Source organism: Cervus canadensis, chromosome 4 (assembly GCF_019320065.1).
Source record: "Cervus canadensis isolate Bull #8, Minnesota chromosome 4, ASM1932006v1, whole genome shotgun sequence".
NCBI lineage: Eukaryota > Metazoa > Chordata > Mammalia > Artiodactyla > Cervidae > Cervus > Cervus canadensis.
The window spans coordinates 46,407,206-46,426,045 of NC_057389.1; the positions used below are offsets into that span (position 1 = coordinate 46,407,206).

General features: G+C 40.9%; 1 protein-coding gene across 3 annotated transcripts in view; it reads left to right on the top strand.

Moving 5' to 3' along the window:
• SLC36A2 (solute carrier family 36 member 2) overlaps positions 1 to 18,840 on the top strand; it is a 62,240-nt gene that overhangs the window by 34,229 nt on the left and 9,171 nt on the right. For all 3 annotated transcript variants that reach the window (XM_043464917.1, XM_043464919.1, XM_043464918.1), the window contains 6 exons: positions 2,296 to 2,386; positions 2,981 to 3,069; positions 3,604 to 3,699; positions 7,568 to 7,652; positions 11,487 to 11,705; positions 13,122 to 13,220. In XM_043464917.1, coding sequence (XP_043320852.1) covers positions 2,296 to 2,386; positions 2,981 to 3,069; positions 3,604 to 3,699; positions 7,568 to 7,652; positions 11,487 to 11,705; positions 13,122 to 13,220 — 679 coding nt within the window. The remainder of the gene's footprint in view (positions 1 to 2,295; positions 2,387 to 2,980; positions 3,070 to 3,603; positions 3,700 to 7,567; positions 7,653 to 11,486; positions 11,706 to 13,121; positions 13,221 to 18,840) is intronic.

Consider the following 18,840-nt stretch of genomic DNA (forward strand, 5'->3'; position numbering starts at 1 on the left):
CCTGCGAAATAACAGTCAGCTCCTCCCAGGTTGGCTGCAAAGAACATCGTGGAGGAAGCCCCCAAGTGCAGTGCCTGCAAGCTGACTGCCACAACTCTAATGACGTTCCAGAGTCACCGAGGGAGTTAGGACTGGCACCCAGTTCTCCTGTCTCCCAGCCCAGTGCTTTGCACAGTTCACCACATTATTAAGTTGCCTGAGTGGTCTAAAGTTAAATTCTGATTTCCTAAGTCCTTTAGATAGAAATTTCCAAGTGACCCATTGACCATGGTTGCCAAACAAACCCATCATTGGAGAACCGTGGGGTGCAGTGCTCTGTCAGCGATGTTGACACCCACAGGGTGAGAGAAAAGCATGCAAAGACTCTCCCACCCTCTTTCCCCTGCAGTTTTTCTGTTTAACCCTTATCAAGTCAATGGGCAGTTCCTCAGGAAGCTAGAGGATTCAGAGATTAATATAAAGATACAGGTGTTTGGGACAGGTCTTTCAAAAATACCATTCCTGCTAATATTTACAGAGGCTTAGCAAAGCAGACATGTTGCCCACGATAACACAGCTAGTTAAATAGTAGCCTTGGGTTTTTTGTTTGTTTGTTGCTTGTTTTTGGCCAAGCTGTGTACACCAAGATCTGGTTGGGATCTTGGTTCCCCCACCAGGGGTTGAACCCAAGCCCCCTCCAGTGGAAGCATGAAGTGTTAACCACTGTACTACTGCGGAAGTCCAGCCTTGGACTTCCCTGATATGTCCAACCCCAGAGACCAGGCTTTTTCCAGAGTACCTCTGCTGTTTTGCGCAGTAAGTCTCCTCACTGGAAGGCTCTCATGGGAAAGTGCTAAAGTTTCTCAACTTGTAAACCTAATACTCAGTTTAACCTGATCTAGGTACAAAGAGGTGTGAAGATAGGCTGTTAATTCACCATCAAAGAGAGTATATGTTTCTCCCTGATGGTTTAGACCTTGTGTTCTGGACCACCTTCACATCTGTCTTAAAGATGTGAGTTTTGAAAGTTCTGAAATTTGGGTTTTGTTTTTGTTGGAGGTGGGAGGAGATTTGCCATTCCCCAGTTTGATGTCCTGGCCTGAGGGGAAAAAAAAATCCCTCTGGAGCCCAAACCTTAAATTACCCTGTCCCAGCAGATACCCACCTGGGGTCCCAAGTCACTTGATTTCTGTACCAGAAGTCACATGATTTCTTTTTGCTGCCTCTCCTCTCCCCTTTCCTCTGAGTTCAGTTCTGTATCTGCTAACAGTACCATGACCATAGTCCCTCTCTGAGCCTTAGCTCCCTTGATTATGAAATGGGGCTGTCTCTTTAACTCATCTATCTGAACTCCTTTCCTGGAGACAGCCCAGTAGAAGTGGGGTGAAGAACAGAGACTCTGAGACAGTTTCTGGGTATATATACCCAGAATATCCTTAGATAGTCCATGGGATCGCAAAGAGTTGGATGCAACTGAAACGACTTAGCACACACACATACTTAGATAAGTCTATTAAAAAAATCTCTATTCTTCAGTTTCCTCATCTGCAAAATAAAGGTAATAACCTACTCCCTCATCACCACAAGAAGATTAAATGAGATAATACATGAAATCCTTAGCATAATGTCTGTTACATATTATAGTAAGTGTTGTAATGGCATATATTAAGTGTGAGCTGTTAAAACCAAAGCATGCATGCCAAGTCACTTCAGTCATGTCTGATTCTGTGACCCCAAGGACTGTAGCCTGCCAGGCTCCTCTGTCCATGGTATTCTCCAGGCAGCAATGTTGGAGTTGGTTGCCATGCTCTCCTTCAGGGAATCTTCCCAACCCAGGGATCAAACCCACGTCTCCTGCACTGCAGGCAGATTCTTTACCACAGAGCCACCAAAAAGAAAAAAAGTGAAGTCACTCAGTCATGTCTGATTCTTTGCAACCCCATGGACTGTAGCCTACCGGGTTCCTCCATCCATGGGATTTCCCAGGCAAGAATACTGGAGTGGGTTGCCACTTCCTTCTCCAGGAGATCTTCCCAACCCAGGGATTGAACCCGGGTCTCCTGCATTGTAGGCAGAAACTTTACTGTCTGAGCTACCAGAGAAGCCCCTAAAACCAGGATAGTTCAGGGAAAGCTGGGATGCTTGGTCACCCTACATGAGATCCAGGGTGCCAGAAAAGACCATGGGGACTGAGATACAGACAGGAGTCTACTTATGGACCAGCTCAACTCAGGTATGGCATGCTGGGATGGGATACCTGTTGGATCTCCTCACCTCTGTGCATCCACATGCTCATGTCTTTTTCCTCTCCTTTAGAGCATTCCAGACCTTGGTTCACCTGGTGAAAGGTAACATAGGCACAGGGGTCCTGGGACTCCCGCTGGCTATGAAGAATGCAGGCATCCTGGTAAGAGGGGCTGCTGAAGGTGGGTCCAGTACAACTGGATGGTAGCTGGGAGTAGGAGGACAGGGTTTATGGTGGCCTACAGTGACCAATCTTTCTGAAAAGCAACTTGGAGTCTAGACATCTAAGCTGGGTTTGAATTCTGGCTCTGCCACAGACTTTGAGTGGCCTTAGCAAGTCAGTTGTCTGCAGTCCAGGTGTCAGTTTCCTCCCTTGTGCAATGCTGGGGATGGACCATAGCTTGTTTTCCAACTGTGCTCTATAGAGCACTAGCTCTCAGGGACACTCAGAACCCACAAGGATCAGAATTCTGAGTCCCTTACTCCCACCACAGCACCTCATTGTAATTGCTTTTTGCACTTTATTGGAGTACTACTTGAGATCACATTTGAAAGAATACATAATATTGTAAGCCAACTATACTTCAAGAAAGAAAAAAGAAAGAATAAATGTTACTGCTAAAAGGGGCTCGCAAACCAGTTTGCTAAAAAGTTCTCTGATTCCTGAATAATATCTGTGCTACCAAATCTCTCCTCTCCGTGTTATTCACAAACTCATTTTCTCCTCTCTTCCCTTGCCCCTTGGCCCGTCCTCCAGATGGGCCCACTCAGTTTGCTGGCCATGGGCCTCATCTCCTGCCACTGTATGCACATCCTGATCAGGTGTGCCCGGCGCTTCTGCCACAGGTGAGGAAAATAGCATCTTGTTAACTCCCTCAGTACTTGGTTCTCAGAAACATCCCACATAATAAGATTTCACTTCTTAATTTCCTTCAACAAGACCCGGAAAAAAAGAAAAGCATTTAGGGCAGGGACCTAAGGAGGCTCTGCCATGTGACTCATTAGCTGATCTCAATCAGACCATTGTAATTATCCACTCGGCTCATCTGTAAATTGGACATAAACAATCCATGCCTAACCGTGCCTCAGAGAATTGTCATGAGGATCCAATAGAATCATGGGTATGAGAACACCTGTACCCATGCAATATGTGTGTTATTACCCTTGTTATGTAGTCACTGCCCCAACTGACAGGTAAGGAAAACAAGCCATCAAGGAAATACCACCAGGTGTCAAAAGTCTGAACTAGAACTTGGGTGCCTGCCCCAGTGTTCTTTCCATTCCAGCTGGGTTCTGCCTTGCTATGTGTCTCCTGACTTTTCAGTTATGTGATCTTAGGTTAAAGTGCCTCCTGGTAACTGTATGCACTCTCCTCTGCAGGTTCAATAAGCCCTTTATGGACTATGGGGATACAGTGATGCATGCACTAGAAGCCAACCCCAGCGCCTGGCTCCAGAACCACGCACGCTGGGGAAGGTATCTTATTCTTGCTTTGTGAAGTACATGTGACTGTCAGGGCTGCCCTCTTCCCTGCAAAGTTGGCTCATGTGATACAGAACAGTGGACTTCACATGAAAGGAATCTGCCTGTGGCAATCTGCCTGATCTAGTCTTATTCCTTATATGTACAGAGTGCTCATTCCTTTGCTGTCCAACTTTAATTTCATTCATCTTTTTATTAAACCACATTTATTTAGTTGCAGCTGCCTATCAAGCCCGAGAAATACTGTGGAGAACCAGGCAAACAAGGCTTTGCCCTTGCAGAATCCATAGTCTAGTGGGAAACACAGACCTTAAAAGTTTAAGACACAAGTTACTTAATAGTCATTGGGACAAGTACCATGACGGAAGGAGGTACTAGTTGCTCCCAAGCAGATAAGAAGAGGTATATGGGTTCAGGTAGATGTCCTGGGATGAAACAGTTGAGATTAGGTCTGATAAAAGGCGCTCTTAGGAATAAGGAATTACCTAGGGGAAAGTGGGCAGAAGTCTGAGGGGCCTTCCAGGAAGAGGACCAAAATATGAAAGTCCCAAAGCAAGAGGGAGAATATGATAGTTTCAGGTTAAAGAAAGACCAGGTGGCTTGATGGCAGATAGGGAGATGATGCCGAAGATCCAGGGCCCTACCAAGGTCTACGTTTTAGACCCTCTTTAAGGTCTTGTTCTTTTCTTAAAAGCAACCAAGAAACCTTTGGAGGGTTTTAATCAGAGGCTTTCCTGTTTTAATCATATTTGCATTATCTGAAGCTCTACCTGGCTTCTGTAAGGAGAATAAATTGTAAGGAAGCAAAAGTATACTTAGGCCCATGAAGGGGCTGTTGACAACATCCTGGTGGCAGGTGACAGTGAAGGCTGGGTCCAGGCTGGCCGCAGTGGGGATGGAGAAAAGTGAATTTGGTCATTATTTGGATCCTGGGGTTGTAGGGAAAGGAAAATGCCAAGGTATACTTCTGGTGACTTCTGTTTTGGATATATAAGCAGTTGCGTCAAGTGGGTAGTTATATGTATAGGTTTGAGCCTATCTTCATGCAGGAGACACTGAATTGAAGTCATTAGCTATGAAGCCAGGGGACAGAAAAGGTCTCTTAGGGAGAAAGTATATAATGAGGAAAAAATAGACAGAAAAACCAAGACATTGATTCCTTGGTGAGCTCAAGTCTTTCTCCTGCAACTCCCACTTTTTTTACTTTCAGAGATGATAGAAAATCAATACCTTTTGTCCCCTGGTTTTTCTTGTTTAGTCACTGAGTCGTGTCCAATTCTTTGCAACCCCATGGACTGTAGCCTGCCAGGCTCCTCTGTCCATGGGATTTCCCAGGCAAGAATACTGGAGTGGGTTGCCATGCCTTCCTCCAGGGGATCTTGCCTGGGATCAAACCCGTGTCTCCTGCATTGCAGGTGGATTCTTTACCACTGAGCCACCTGGGAAGCCTCTGTTCCCTGGTACTTGGGACTAAATCTACTCTTTTGTCTTCATTTTCAGACCTCTTTCCACCTTCTCTACTCTTTTCTGTGCATCTCTAGATTATCAAAGTCTCTTTTGAACTGTGATACTCCAAACTGCACTGCCTGAGGTGTGCTTTGCCCATGAACATCATGGGTCTGGTGCCTCTCTTGACCCAAAGCCCCTTCACACATTGCATTATAAATTCAGTCTATGAGCAGACTAGAAAGGCTATGGGATAATTGCCAGGATTTTCCCAACTGTGTAACCCAAGAGGAGGCTTTTGTCTGTCGAAACCCCTCAGATCCTTCGACTCATTGTTGAGCATATAAGGTAGATTTTCCTGCTCTATTTAGGAACACCACTCCATTAATTATCTCCTCTCCTATAACCTAAACTTCTTTTTGAACAATGAATTCTTCCTCTCAATGTTGAAATGTGTTCCTATATCTCCATCTTAAAAATAAATTAATTAATAAAGACTCCTGGACCATATACCACCCTCTATCTCATATTCATTATCTGATTATTCAACAGATATATACTACTAAATACCTGCAGTGTATTAGGAAGTGCTTTAATCATTGGGTTTACAGTGATGAACAAAAGGGGCACCTTCAACACTGGAACTTACACCCTAACTTCATGAAAGAAAAACTCGCCCTCTGACTTTACTTCCACACACCCCATCACACCTCCTTCATGGGTCCCCTGGCTCTCCTGTCATATACTTCTACCAAAGTCCTTTCCACCAGTATCCTAAAAGAAATCCCTGATACACCTTCCTTGCCCCAGAGAACCTCTCAGAAGCAGTAGGGACAACTGACTGTTCTCTTCTTTAAACGTTTTCTCTACACCTGACTTCTGTTAAGCCCCCTTTCACCCTAGTTTCACCACCTACCTCTCTGGCCATTACTTTGCAGGCTTTTTTTTGTTTCTATGATTTTAAATGTTGGTATTCCCTAGGGTTTGGAACGCTGCCTTTTCTTCTTTCTCTGTACACTTTCCACCACCGATTCACCTTCTCAAGGATTTATCCACTACCTGGATAAAGGTATTTTGTCTTTTATCCATTACCTTGATAAAGAATTTGTCTATTTCCTGGACAAATCAGCATTTTCATACCCCAGTATATGGCTGAATGTCTCCTGTAGGAACCTCATGCTCAACAATTCAAGTACTGAAGGTGCCATTCCTCCCCTTCCCTAAAAACCTCTTATTCCTTCTGAGTTTCCCTGTTCATTTTGTTGTCCAGGCCAAAAAACTTGGTACTTACCTTAGGTCATTTCCTTTTTCCTTTCCCTAGATGTAGGTGGTCACCAGGTTCTGTAAGTTCTTGTTACCTAGTATCTCTTAAAATGCTTTCTGTTCTCTCATCCTAATGACCATGGCTTTGTCCAGGTGGCTGCCATCTTTCACCTCCATTATCAGGTCTTTCCATCCTCAGTCTTGGCCCCTCCAGTAGACTCTCCACATGGCCACTGTAGAACTCTGCCTATTCCCTCTGCTGAAGTGCTTTTTCATCACTTCTTCCTCACCATCTGCTCCTCCTCTTTATTCCTTTTCTTTCTCTCTCTTTCTTCCTCTTCCCAAGGGACTCTGCTCAGGTATTGGTTTTTCTAAAAAGGCTGTCTGCTCCCTAATTCGGGTAAATTGCCCTTTTTAATCATGGCTCTTGCTGCTGCTGCTGCTAAGTCGCTTCAGTCATGTCCGACTCTGTGCGACCCCATAGATGGCAGCCTACCAGGCTCCGCCGTCCCTGGGATTCTCCAGTCTAGAACACTGGAGTGGGTTGCCATTTCCTTCTCCAATGCATGAAAGTGAAAAGTGAAAGTGAAGTCGCTCAGTCATGTCCGACTCTTAGCTACCTCATGGACTGCAGCCTACCAGGCTCCTCCATCCATGGGATTTTCCAGGCAAGAGTACTGGAGTGGGGTGCCATTGCCTTCTCTGAACCATGGCCCTTAGGACCATGTTATTTTTCTTGTCTATCTCATCCACTAATCTCTCAACCAGTAGAGGAAAGGGCCATGTGTTATTTGTCTGTGTATCCTCAGAGCCTAATATGGTGTCTGGCACTGGTAGGAAAAAGTTTTAATGATCGCTAATAAGTTGAGCCTACTGCCTTATATTGGTTAGTATCAACACAGAGCTGGGTATGGGGCAAGGTTTCTGATGATGAAGAATTTTACCACTTGCTGAGCTGAAAGTGTGGGGGTGATTGAGAAACATGTTTTTAAAAGAACTATTGTTACATCCCTTCTTACTACCCCATTGTTGATTGTGGTGGCAGGACCGAGGGTGCTGGTCAAGGGTCACCAACCCCTGAGGACAGAAGTGGAAATGACAAGTCAATTCTTCTTTTGTAACAAGTTTTTTCTTTCTCTCTACTGTTTTTCAGGTGTATTGTGAGCTTCTTTCTTATAGTCACCCAGATGGGCTTCTGCTGCGTATACATTGTGTTTCTGGCTGATAATTTAAAACAGGTAGAGTCTTCTAGAGAAGGTGAGAGGGAAAAAGATCTGAAAAAGGAGAGTCCTCTCATTTTAGTTGTTCAACAAATGGCTTCTTCTCTTTGGGCCCTAGTGTCCTCATCATGGGGCTTCCCAGGTGGCACAGTGGTAAAGAATCCATCTGCCAATGCAGGAGACACAAGAAATGAGAGTTCAGTCTCTGGGTCAGTAAGATCCCCTGGAGAAGGAAATGGCAACCCACTCCAGTATTCTTGCCTGGGAAATCCCATGGACAGAGGAGCCTGGTAGGCTATAGTCCGTGGAGTTGCAGAGTTAGATATGACCGAGCATGCATGCACATGCAAATTCTCATCATACAAAGGAAGGTAAACTAGATGTTATCAGTGAACACAGACTTCCTCTGAGTTCACGTGTCTGCAGATTTCTGTAAGTGGTTACTTTTCCACAGTACCTTTTGTCCAAGAGTTGTCTTAATCTTCCTTAACTCTTCTTAAACTGATAACAGGTCTTTTCAAATGGTGCCTAATCTTTGGGTCATCTTTATTACCTTTAATTGCTTCATATCTATGGTTTAACAGTTTTTGTCCCCAAGAAATTCTTTCAGTCTGACCCAGAGGTTATCTCATAGCAATTTGAGCAAAATAATATGGGTAATAACAGAGATCATCCTTAGTCAATCAATAAGCTTAATAAAGAACACTGTTCTTTAGGGCTTTTTTTTTTTGCTTAATGTAGTATCAGAAATTTGGAAATGTAAAAAAAAACTTAAATAGAAGGAAAAAATAGTAAGAATTCAAAGTTAGCTTCTATTATGTGTCAGGTATAATGCAGATCATTTTATAAGCTTTCCCTCATTTAGTTCTCTCCATGGTCTTATCAGGGGCTTCCCTGGTGGCTCAGATGGTAAAGAATCTGCCTGCAATCCGGGAGACCTGGGTTTAATCCCTGGGTTGGGAAGATACCCTGAAGGAGGGCATGACAACCCACTCTAGTATTCTTGCCTGGAGAATCCCCATGGACAGAGGAGCCTGGCAGGCTACAGTCCATGGGGTTGCAAAGAGTTGGGCATGACTGAACGGCTAAGCACACATGGTCTTATCAGAGTAGGTACTGCAGTTATTCCCATCTTGTAGGTGAGAAAACTGTTGTTATGAACTCTGTAATTTATATAAATAGGGTCACAGAGCAAAGGTTAGAAACATAGGTGTTTTAACATCACAGCTCTATTTTTTAAACACTATGCTATACTGCTTCTCAAAATAAAACAAAAGTATTCTTAATCTAACACTCATTGGTATTGTTTTATTTTTAATGACATTTTGGTTGCCCTTTATTGTGTTTATTTATTACTGCGGAGTTCGAGAATCTTTTCATATGTTTATTGGCAGTTTGTATTTTTCGTCCTTCTTTTTTTTCGGTTGTGCTAGGTCTTTGTTGCTGCATGCAGGTTTTCTCTAGCTGTGGGAAGCAGGGGCTAATCTTTGTTGCAGAGCACAGGCCTCTCATTGCAGTGGCTCTTCTTGTTGCAGAGCTCAGCCGAGAGAGCACAGGCTCAGCGCATGCAGCATGCAGGCTGAGTAATTGTGGCACACAGGCTTCGTTGCTCCATGGCAAGTGGGATTTTCCTGGACCAGGCATCAAACCCGTGTCCCCTGCGTTGGCAGGCAGATTCTTATCCACTGTACCACCGGAGAAGTCCTGTTGTTGTGTAAAATGAGCATTTACTGATTAGCATTTTTCAATGTTCTTAACATTTTTTGTATAATTTTAAAATTTTTATTTATTTGGCTGCCCAGAGTCTTAGTTGTGGCACATGGGATCTTTGATCTTCATTGCAGCATGTGGGATCTAGTTCCCTGGCCAGGGATGGAACCCAAGCCCCCTGCATTAGAAGCGAGGAGTCTTAGCCACTGGACCACCAGGAAAGTCCCTAGAATAATTTTTAATAGTTTTAGAATTTTCCATCACACTGATGACTTAATCTTTTATCATCTGATATTTTGTTTCCCTTTGTTTTTCTACTATAATCTGTACAAATCTTTGTATACCTGTTTATTTCTTTAGTAAATGTATATTTTAAGTAAAATCACTGGATCAGGGGGTTTGATTTGAAGGCTCTTAATTGCCACATTGCCACTCAGAAATCAGCCTGACATTAGCAGAACTTTGTCAGTCATCTGCCTAGAGACAAGGTGAGCATTGTCTCAAGGACTTTTCAGACTAAGTGGAGATGTGCTCTGAGGCATATAAATAAAGCTAAGTATCAATATAATATTTTGGTGCTGGATCAGGACTCCATTAATACCCTGAGGTTGGGCATGCTTAATTGTGGACTAAGGTGCAGAAATGTATGGGAGCAGGAGAAATTGTTGGAGCATGGGAAGGCTCCCTTGAGAAGATGCATCTGAGCTGGGCATTGAAAGGTGGGTTGGAGAAGTGCTGGCAATCAAGGTAGGAGGAATAAACACCTGGAGGCAGGAATGTGTGGGACTTTCTCAGGAAAGGCAGTACAAGTGGTTATAGAAGAAGATGTGGGCCTTAGGAGAGGAAGAGCCTTCACAGTTGAATGCGTCCATTTATGGCGGGCTTTGAATACCTGGCTAATTTCCCAAGTATTTTTCCTGTTGTAATGAGGAATCAAAAAAAAAAAAAAAGCAAGACTTGACAGTTGATTTACGTGTTCATGATTTGTTAAATGAAAAGGAGATTTCAAAATAAGAGTATAAGTTATAATTACAGTCTTATAACAATAAAAAGGATGTGTGTAATATATGTAATCTGTGATATTGCATAGAACATGAGTAGATGAATATATTGCAAAGCATCACCATGCTACCCATGGGTACTGAGATTACCATTGCTTCTTCATTTTCTCCTTGCCTAACTCCAGTTTCTAATTGTTCTGCAATGGATTGTGTTGCTTGCACAATAAGACTGTATCCATTGAGTCATGCTGATTCCAAAGGAGGGTGGTACCCTCCCACCTACCCCCACTTTGCCAGGGGGCTATTTGTACAGTGTACAGGGGCTATTCCATGTTTGCCACAATAACTAGGGGATGCTAACAGCTTCTGTTGGGTGGCATTCAAGGATACTAAATGTCCTGCAACAAATGGGCCAATGCTCACAAGGAAGAGTTCTCTCACTCAAAATGTCAGTGTTAGTCTAATTAAGAAACAACAATGAGCTTTTTTGGTTACAAGCAAAAGAAACAGATTCAGTAGAACTTAAGCAGAAAATAAGTTTAGTGGAACAAGATTGACTAACATCCAAAATGACAGGGAAAACTTAAAAAAAAAAAAATGGGTCTCAGAAAAGGACAGGAACAGGAACTAGGCCCTCAAGGGAGATGTTGATAGTAGAACTGATGAGCACTATCCTCAGGGATTCCCTGTCAGAAGTAATGTTTGCCCTTTTCTAGTTCTACCTTTTGTCATTTTGCTATAGATTCAGATTCCAGGGAGAGATGTGAGTGCCCCTGCTTGAGTCAAGGGCCAGTCCTTTGGCTCTGCCACATGATTGTGATTTACAGTCCACCAAGGCTGTGTTCAGGTGAGAGAGAATGCACCAAAAATAAGTCAAAATCAAGAGGAATGGATTCCAGGTTGCCAAAAGCCAACAAAGAGCCACTCTAAGTTTAGGCATTTATGCTTATTAAAGTTATTTCTGCAGCTCCTCTTGAGGAAGTGTGATGCAAAAGATTTGCAATAAGAAGTCCTAAAGTCATTCTAACTCACTGTAAGATGAGTTACAGGTGAGACATGCCCGCTGTTTATGAGGGAGCCTGATGATGGGCCAGGCACTGAGCTAATCATGTGGCCATTGCTCTTCCCACTCCTCTCCCAGGTAGTGGAAGCAATTAATAGCACAACCAACAACTGCCATTACAACGAGACAGTGATTCTGACGCACACCATGGACTCTCGACTCTACATGCTCACCTTCCTGCCATTCCTGGTACTGATAGTTCTCATCCGGAACCTCAGGGTCCTGACTATCTTCTCCCTGTTGGCCAACATCACCATGCTGATCAGCTTGATCATCATTGTCCAGTACATCGTCCAGGTTAGCATACCAAACTCCGACTCCTCCAATGAGCAGAGCATTTTATCAATGATAGATTGACACTTGGCACCATCCCTAAGGGTAGGTATGTATGCACTTCAGTCTGTAGCTTAGAACTCACTTTATTGTAGGATTTCTTCCACAAAAATGTCTCTGTGTACTCTCATTCTTCAGGATATCTCTTCTTTCACGTGGCTTCTCCAATACTCATTTTATGTCAAATCCTGGTTTTAGGAGAAAAACTACTTTGCAAGGAAAATATCTTGATTGATGAACTACAGACCATTTCTATAATGGTTGGAGAGCAGCAGAAGGCAAATAAAAAGCAAGATTTTCTACCAGAGTTAAACTTTATTGAATTAGTCCTACATCCTCCTAGCTGCAGTTCCAAGTAATTCCAAAATTATCCCTAGGAAGTTCAAGAGAAAACAATGACAACTAATATTTAGTTGTATAGGTATAGAGAGTCTTGAAAGACCACAAATGAAGCTATCATAATGTAAATCACACATCTTTGAATTTGAGTTATGGATATTGATTTTCCATTAATTTCCTACTTTTCTATCCTTTCTAATTTTTGTTTTATAATAGACAAGACTACATAGAAATTTAAACCCAAAAGACCCAGGTAGTATAATCTATAAAACATCTGAAAGGTATTATATCTAATACCTTTCAGATGTTTCCTTCTTTTAGAAGTCACAAGAAAAAAGTTATATTGTCCATAGAATTTAGTAAAGGTAACAGATTAGCCAAATATTTTAGGATAAACACAGATAAGTCTTAAAGCAATATTGATAGATTCTACAAAATTGAATTTCCCATGAAACAGCTACTTCTGATTAATTTTTGGACTATTCCAGAGGTTGCTCGGTTAGAGAAATGGTTCTGTCATTTTGATCTGTCATAGTAGATCACAAGGTACTTTAATAAAATATTTATTCCACACACTTTCCTTCTATTTATAGCTCACTGAAGAAGAAAAGGGAACTTTAATACTTAGCTAACTTACTATACTCTGGGCTCCCTAGAGTATCACTGTAACTGTAGTCACAGTGATTTCCAACATCTGTATCCACTGGTACATGCCAAGTGTTCTTAGGCACTTTAGACTAGTACTAACCTGTGTTGTATAAGATTTTCTTCTGGAGAATTCTAATAGATTAGACACCCTCCATGAGATCCTGATACTTCAATACTCTGATAATACCTCAATCTTTCTTTCCTCTGGCTCTTTGATATTGGGCAGTGTTAAAATCAACTTTGTCACCTGCTTCCTTTTGAAGTTTTATGAATTTCTTGACTTTCAACTTTTTGTTCTTATAATTCAGGTATACTCTCAGAATACGCCCCCTCTTAAGGGAGCCCAAACATACTTTAAGAGTAAATGTCTTATCATATTTCTCTCTCTTATAGGAAATTCCAGACCCCCGCCAGTTGCCACTGGTAGCAAATTGGAAGACCTACTCACTCTTCTTTGGAACAGCCATTTTTTCATTTGAAAGCATTGGTGTGGTAAGGTTTGAATTGCGGTAGACTTTCCCAGGTGCTGTGGGTGCCCTTCTGAACAGGAGCCAGGAGCTCTGGATTTCTGTGTGCACAAGAGAACTAACCTCTGACTTCACTTGGGTCCGTTTTCACCAGCAGGAAAAAGTAGGTTAGTATAGCAGAGAGGTTAGGATGGTCAGGATATAGTTTTATTCCTGTCCCAATACATTTATTAAACATTTATCGTCATATCAACATACGTTTCCTAATCTTTAAAAATCAATATAAATGGAGGTGTACAATTTAAGTTACAGGAATTTATGAAACATAAAAAGGTTTAAAATGGAAAGTACAGTATATTTACAGTGGAATATTGTACAGTCTCTGCTTCCACACTTGAAAAAGGAGAGGGCTGTGTATAATTTTTTTCATCCAATTTTTTGAGATATAATTGACATATAGCACTGTTTAAAGGTATATGGCATAATGATTTGACTTATGTAGATCATGAAATGATTATCATAGTAAGTTTAGTGAACATATATCATCTCATATAGATACAAAATTAATCAAATAGAAAAAAATTTTTCCTTGTGATGAGAACTTATGATTCACTTTAACCTTCATATATAGTGTTAATTATATTTGACCTACAGCACTATGTTCCTGTTACTTACAACAGATTTGATATTTCTGTGGGTTTCAAAATGATCACCATGATAAATCTAGTTAAGATAATGTCACAATACAAAGATATCACTTAGTTACTGACTATATTCCCCTTCAAAGATATTACATAGTTATTGACTGTATTCTCTGTACTATGCATTTCTCACCTGTGACTCATTTATTTTGCAACGAGTAGTCTGTGTCTCTTTGTGCCTCTATGTTTTTTACATTTACTATTAATTTATATACAGTACAATTCACTTTTATTTGATGTACCTTGCTGTAAGTTTCAAGAAATACGGGGTCATAGATGTACCACAGTCAGGACACAGAACAATTCCGCCACCATGAAAAGCTTCCTTGTGTTGCCCCTTTTGTAATCTACTTACCCCCACTCCCATTAACGCCTGGCATTTACCTTCTGTTCTCTGTCTCTATTGTTTTATTTTTTCTAGAATGCTATCCACATGGGATCAGATAGTATGTAACTTTTTAAGCCTGGCTTCTTTCACTTAGCTGCATGTAAGGTATCCACATGGTTGCATGCATCAGGACCTGATTGCTTTCTACCCCTGAGCATCCACTGTATGAGCAGTACCATGATTTGCTTATCTATTGCCTGTTGAAGGACACTTAGGTTGTTTCTGGTTTCTGATGATTATGAGTAATGTTACTGTAAGCATTTTTATACAGGGCTTTGTGTAAACGTATGTTTTCATTTCTCTAGGAATAGGTTTGTTAGGTCACATGCTAATGTATGTTTAACTTTATAGAAAATTGCCAAACAGATTTCCAGAATAGCTGTACCATTTTTGCATTACCACCAGATGTATAAGAGTTAAGAGTTCCTTTGTATCTTTGCTGGTTCTTACCTGTATTTGTAATGTTTTTCTAAACTTAAGCCAATCTAATAGGTATGTGGTGGTATTTGATTGTAATTTCATTTGCATTTTACTGATGACCAATGATGTTGAGCCTCTTTTTATGGGCTTATTTGATAGCTGTATATTGTCTTCAGTATAGTTCCTGTTCAGATATTTTGTGAATTTTTTAAAAACTGAATTGTTGTCTTTATTGTTGAGCTTTAAAAATTCTTTGTATATTCCAAATGCAAATCCCTTATTAGACATGTAATTTGCAAATATTTTCTCTAGTCTGCAGCTTATCTTTTCATTCTCATAACAATGTCTTCTCTAGAGAAAAAGTTTTAATTTTGATAAAGTTCAGTATATCAAAAATTTTCATTTAAGGATCTTACTTTTCATGTTTTCTCTAAAATGCTGTGTCTAATCCAAGGTTACAATGATTTTTCTATTATTTCTTCTAAATATTTTGTTTTCATTGTACATCTAGATCTATGATCCATTCTGAGTTAATTTTCATTAAAAGTGTTGAAGTTCAGTTTTTAAAGGATGCCCAATTATTCCTGCATCATTTGTTGAATAGACTGCTCTCCCTTTGAATTACCTTTGCATCTTTGTAAAAAGCTAATTGGTGTATGATTATGGGTCAGTTTCTGGACTTTCTATACTGATTCATTGATCAATGTGTCTATCCTCTCATGAATACCAAAATACCTTGATGGCACAAGCTTTATCTTAAAATCACATCATATTAGAGTTCCAGCTTTGTCCTAATTAGTATTTGTGTGATGTATCTTTTTTCCATCCCCTTAATTTTTTATCAAGATGAAATTCACCATTTTAACCATTTTGAAGTATATAATTCAATGACTTTTAGTGCCTTCACAATATTGTGCAGTCATCACCACTCATTCTGAAACATTTTCATCACCCTTAAAAGAGGCCCTATTACCCATTAAGCAATCACACTCCATTCCCCTCTTCACCCAGCCCTGGCAACCACAATCTTTGTCTTTTAATTGGTATGGTTAGACCATTTGCAATTAATGTAATTGTCATGTTTAAAGGTCTGCATTTTGTTATTTGTTTTCTGTTTTATCTTTCCTATTTTCTCTTTTGTGATGTTTTTATCTGGTTACTTTCAAGATACTTTTCTAGAAGTATCTTCTTTGGTTTTCAGCAGAAGTATTTTATGGTCTGGATAAGTGTTCTTTGAGTTTGTCCTATTTAATTTTCACTTAGTTTCTTGAATCTGTAAGTACATGTCATTTACCTAATGTGGGAAGTTTCAGCTATTATTATCTTTTCCAAAATTTTTTTCTATACCAAGCTCTGTCTCCTTCCTTTCTGGGACTCCAGTGACCTGAATGTTAGACACTTTGATCTATGTCCCACTAGTTTCTGAGGCCCTATTCGTTTTTTAAAATCATTTTTTTCTCTTTTATGTTCCGATTCAATAGTTCCTGTTGATCTATTTTCAACAGAGGGAAGAAGTCACTGACTGTGTTCTGTCATTTACATTGGGTCATTACAATAGGGGTTCTCAATTCTAAAATTTCAGCTTGGTTCTTTGGTTCTTATTCTTTAAGCTTCTTTGCTGAGAACTTTTATCTGTTGATTTGTTTCAATAGTGTTCTCCCTTACTTCACAGAAGTTGGTTATAATAATTGCTTTAAAGTCTTTGATATTTCCATAATTTGAGCATTTTAGGATTGAGATTTGTTATCTTTTCCCTTGAGAAGTGCTGAGATTTTCCTGATTCTTTGTATGTTGATTAATTATAGACTGTATTCTATACATATATCGTTTTATGAGAATCTGGAGCATGTTAAAATCCTCTGAAGAATATTGATCTTTTATTTTAACAAGCAATCAATCTGATTAGATTCAGACCACAAGTCCTGATCCATCTTCAGGAGATCATGGTTTTATTTTATTTGTTCATACATAGTTTTTATTTACAGGTTTGACAAGGATGCAAGGAATAGAACAGAGGTAGCTTCAGCTGTACTTTGTTTGGTATAAACCTTTGATCAGTTTGCTCCTCACACTGGTTTTGTTCAGACCATGTATTAACCTCAGTGTTCAATAAGCATGTCACAGCTTAGACCATGGTTTTAATATCAGACTAGTTTTCAAAGACTTTAAAGTGATACTTGGCTTCACCTTGCCTTTATACTACCCAGAGACCAGATGGTGGTCCCCACAATAGTTTAGTTCTCAAAAGCTTTCCTTTGATGCTTCACATCAGTTGCACATGTACAGCTCAGGGCTGAGCCCAGACTTCATTCACAGATTTAGAGGGTCACTTTCTCTGGCTCCCTCCTTTCCATGTTTTCCTGCACACTCACCAGTGAGCTGCACACTCATTCAGCAGCTTCTTTTTCTGGTCCTCTGGCTAGAAAGTCAGGGTTTCAGCCTCCCTACATGCCTATCCAGTTCTTGTGACTAGACTTCTCTCAAAGGTACAAGTAATAAGAGTAAAGTGAAGTGAAGTGGCTCAGTCGTGTCCGACTCTGCGACCCCATGGACTGTAGCCCACCAGGCTCCTCCATCCACCAGATTTTCCAGGCAAGAATACTGGAGTGGGTCACCATTTCCTTCTCCAACAGTAAAGAGAAGAGGAAAGAGTAATAGGGATTCCTTCCATGGGCGTGCAGTGCAGCCTGTGTGGTCACATGGGGCCCTGCCTTTTAGAAGGACCCCACTCTTGTTTTAATGCCCTGAATTCATCATACTGAAATTCTTGAGCTTTGACCAAGTGGTTCTTCGTTGTCATTCTGCACTGGGCCCCACAAATTATGTAGCCAATCCAATTCCCCTCTTACTCTTTGGACTCTCAGAGCACCTTTTCCCTGTTCCTCTGCTCCAAGAGAATTAGTGTCTCAGATTTTTAGGTGCCTCGGTAACCACTGCAATGACTGGTATAGCAGACTGTTGCTCTGTGCCTGAGACTTGCCTTGGGGGCACGGCTTGGAGAGTAAAAAGGAAGCAGGAATAATAAGAACTCTCTCCATGCTCTCCATCCCACAGGGGCCCCTATTTTAGGTCTTCCAGCCAGAAAGAGGGTTTCTGCTTGATTTTTTTTCCATCCACATCCACAACATAGTTCTAGGATTCAGGCTCTCCTTAACTAGGAGATACAAGAAGGAAAAAAAAATCAGGAAACTCATTGCCATAATGGCCATTTTTACTGGTTTTGAGCAATTCACCTTCTATTATATATTTTTCAGAGTCCAGGGCTAGTTGCTTAATATATTCTGTCCAGGGCTTTTAGTCTTAATCAGTGAGAGAGAGATAACGCAGTATGCTTACAGCACCTTAATGAAACTGCGAACAGTGGCCAAACAAAGCACACTTGCTGGCCAGGTTGGGCCACCCCAGGGAGTTGATCTCCTTGGTCTGGTCAACCTGCAGGGCTCTTCCACCTCTGAATGGTCCCAGGATCATTTTGTGACTCCTGGCCTGCCTTTCCTTTTGTTCCTTTAATTGTGGTAAAATGTACCTAAAATTTACCATCTTAACTTTTTTTTAAATTAATTTATTTTTTATTGAAGAATAATTGCTTTACAGAATTTTGCTGTTTTCTGTCAAACCTCAACATGAATCAGCCATAGGTATACATATATCCCCTCCCTTTTGAAACTCCCTCCCATCTCCCTCCCCATCCCACCCACCTAGGTTGATACAGAGCCCCTGCTTGAGTTTCCTGAGCTGTAAGTGTACAGTTCAATGACATAAAGTATATTCGTATTGTTGTACAACCATCATCACCATCCATCTCTTTTCATCTTGCAAAATCAAAACTGTGTACCCACTAAACAATAATTGCTCACTTATCCCTCCCCTGGCCTGTGGGAATCACCAGTCTACTTTCTCACTTCAGTTACCTCAATAAGTGGGATCACACAGTATCTGTCTTTTTGTGACTGGCTTAGTTCATTTAGTTTATGTCTTCAAGAGTTGGGCATGTTGGTGCATATATCAGAATTTCCTTTCTTTAAAGGCTGAATAATATTCCATTGTGTGTATGGACCACACTTTGTTTATTCATTCCTTCATCAGTGGACATCTGGGGTGCCTCGAACTTGTGGCTACTTTGAATAATGCTGCTA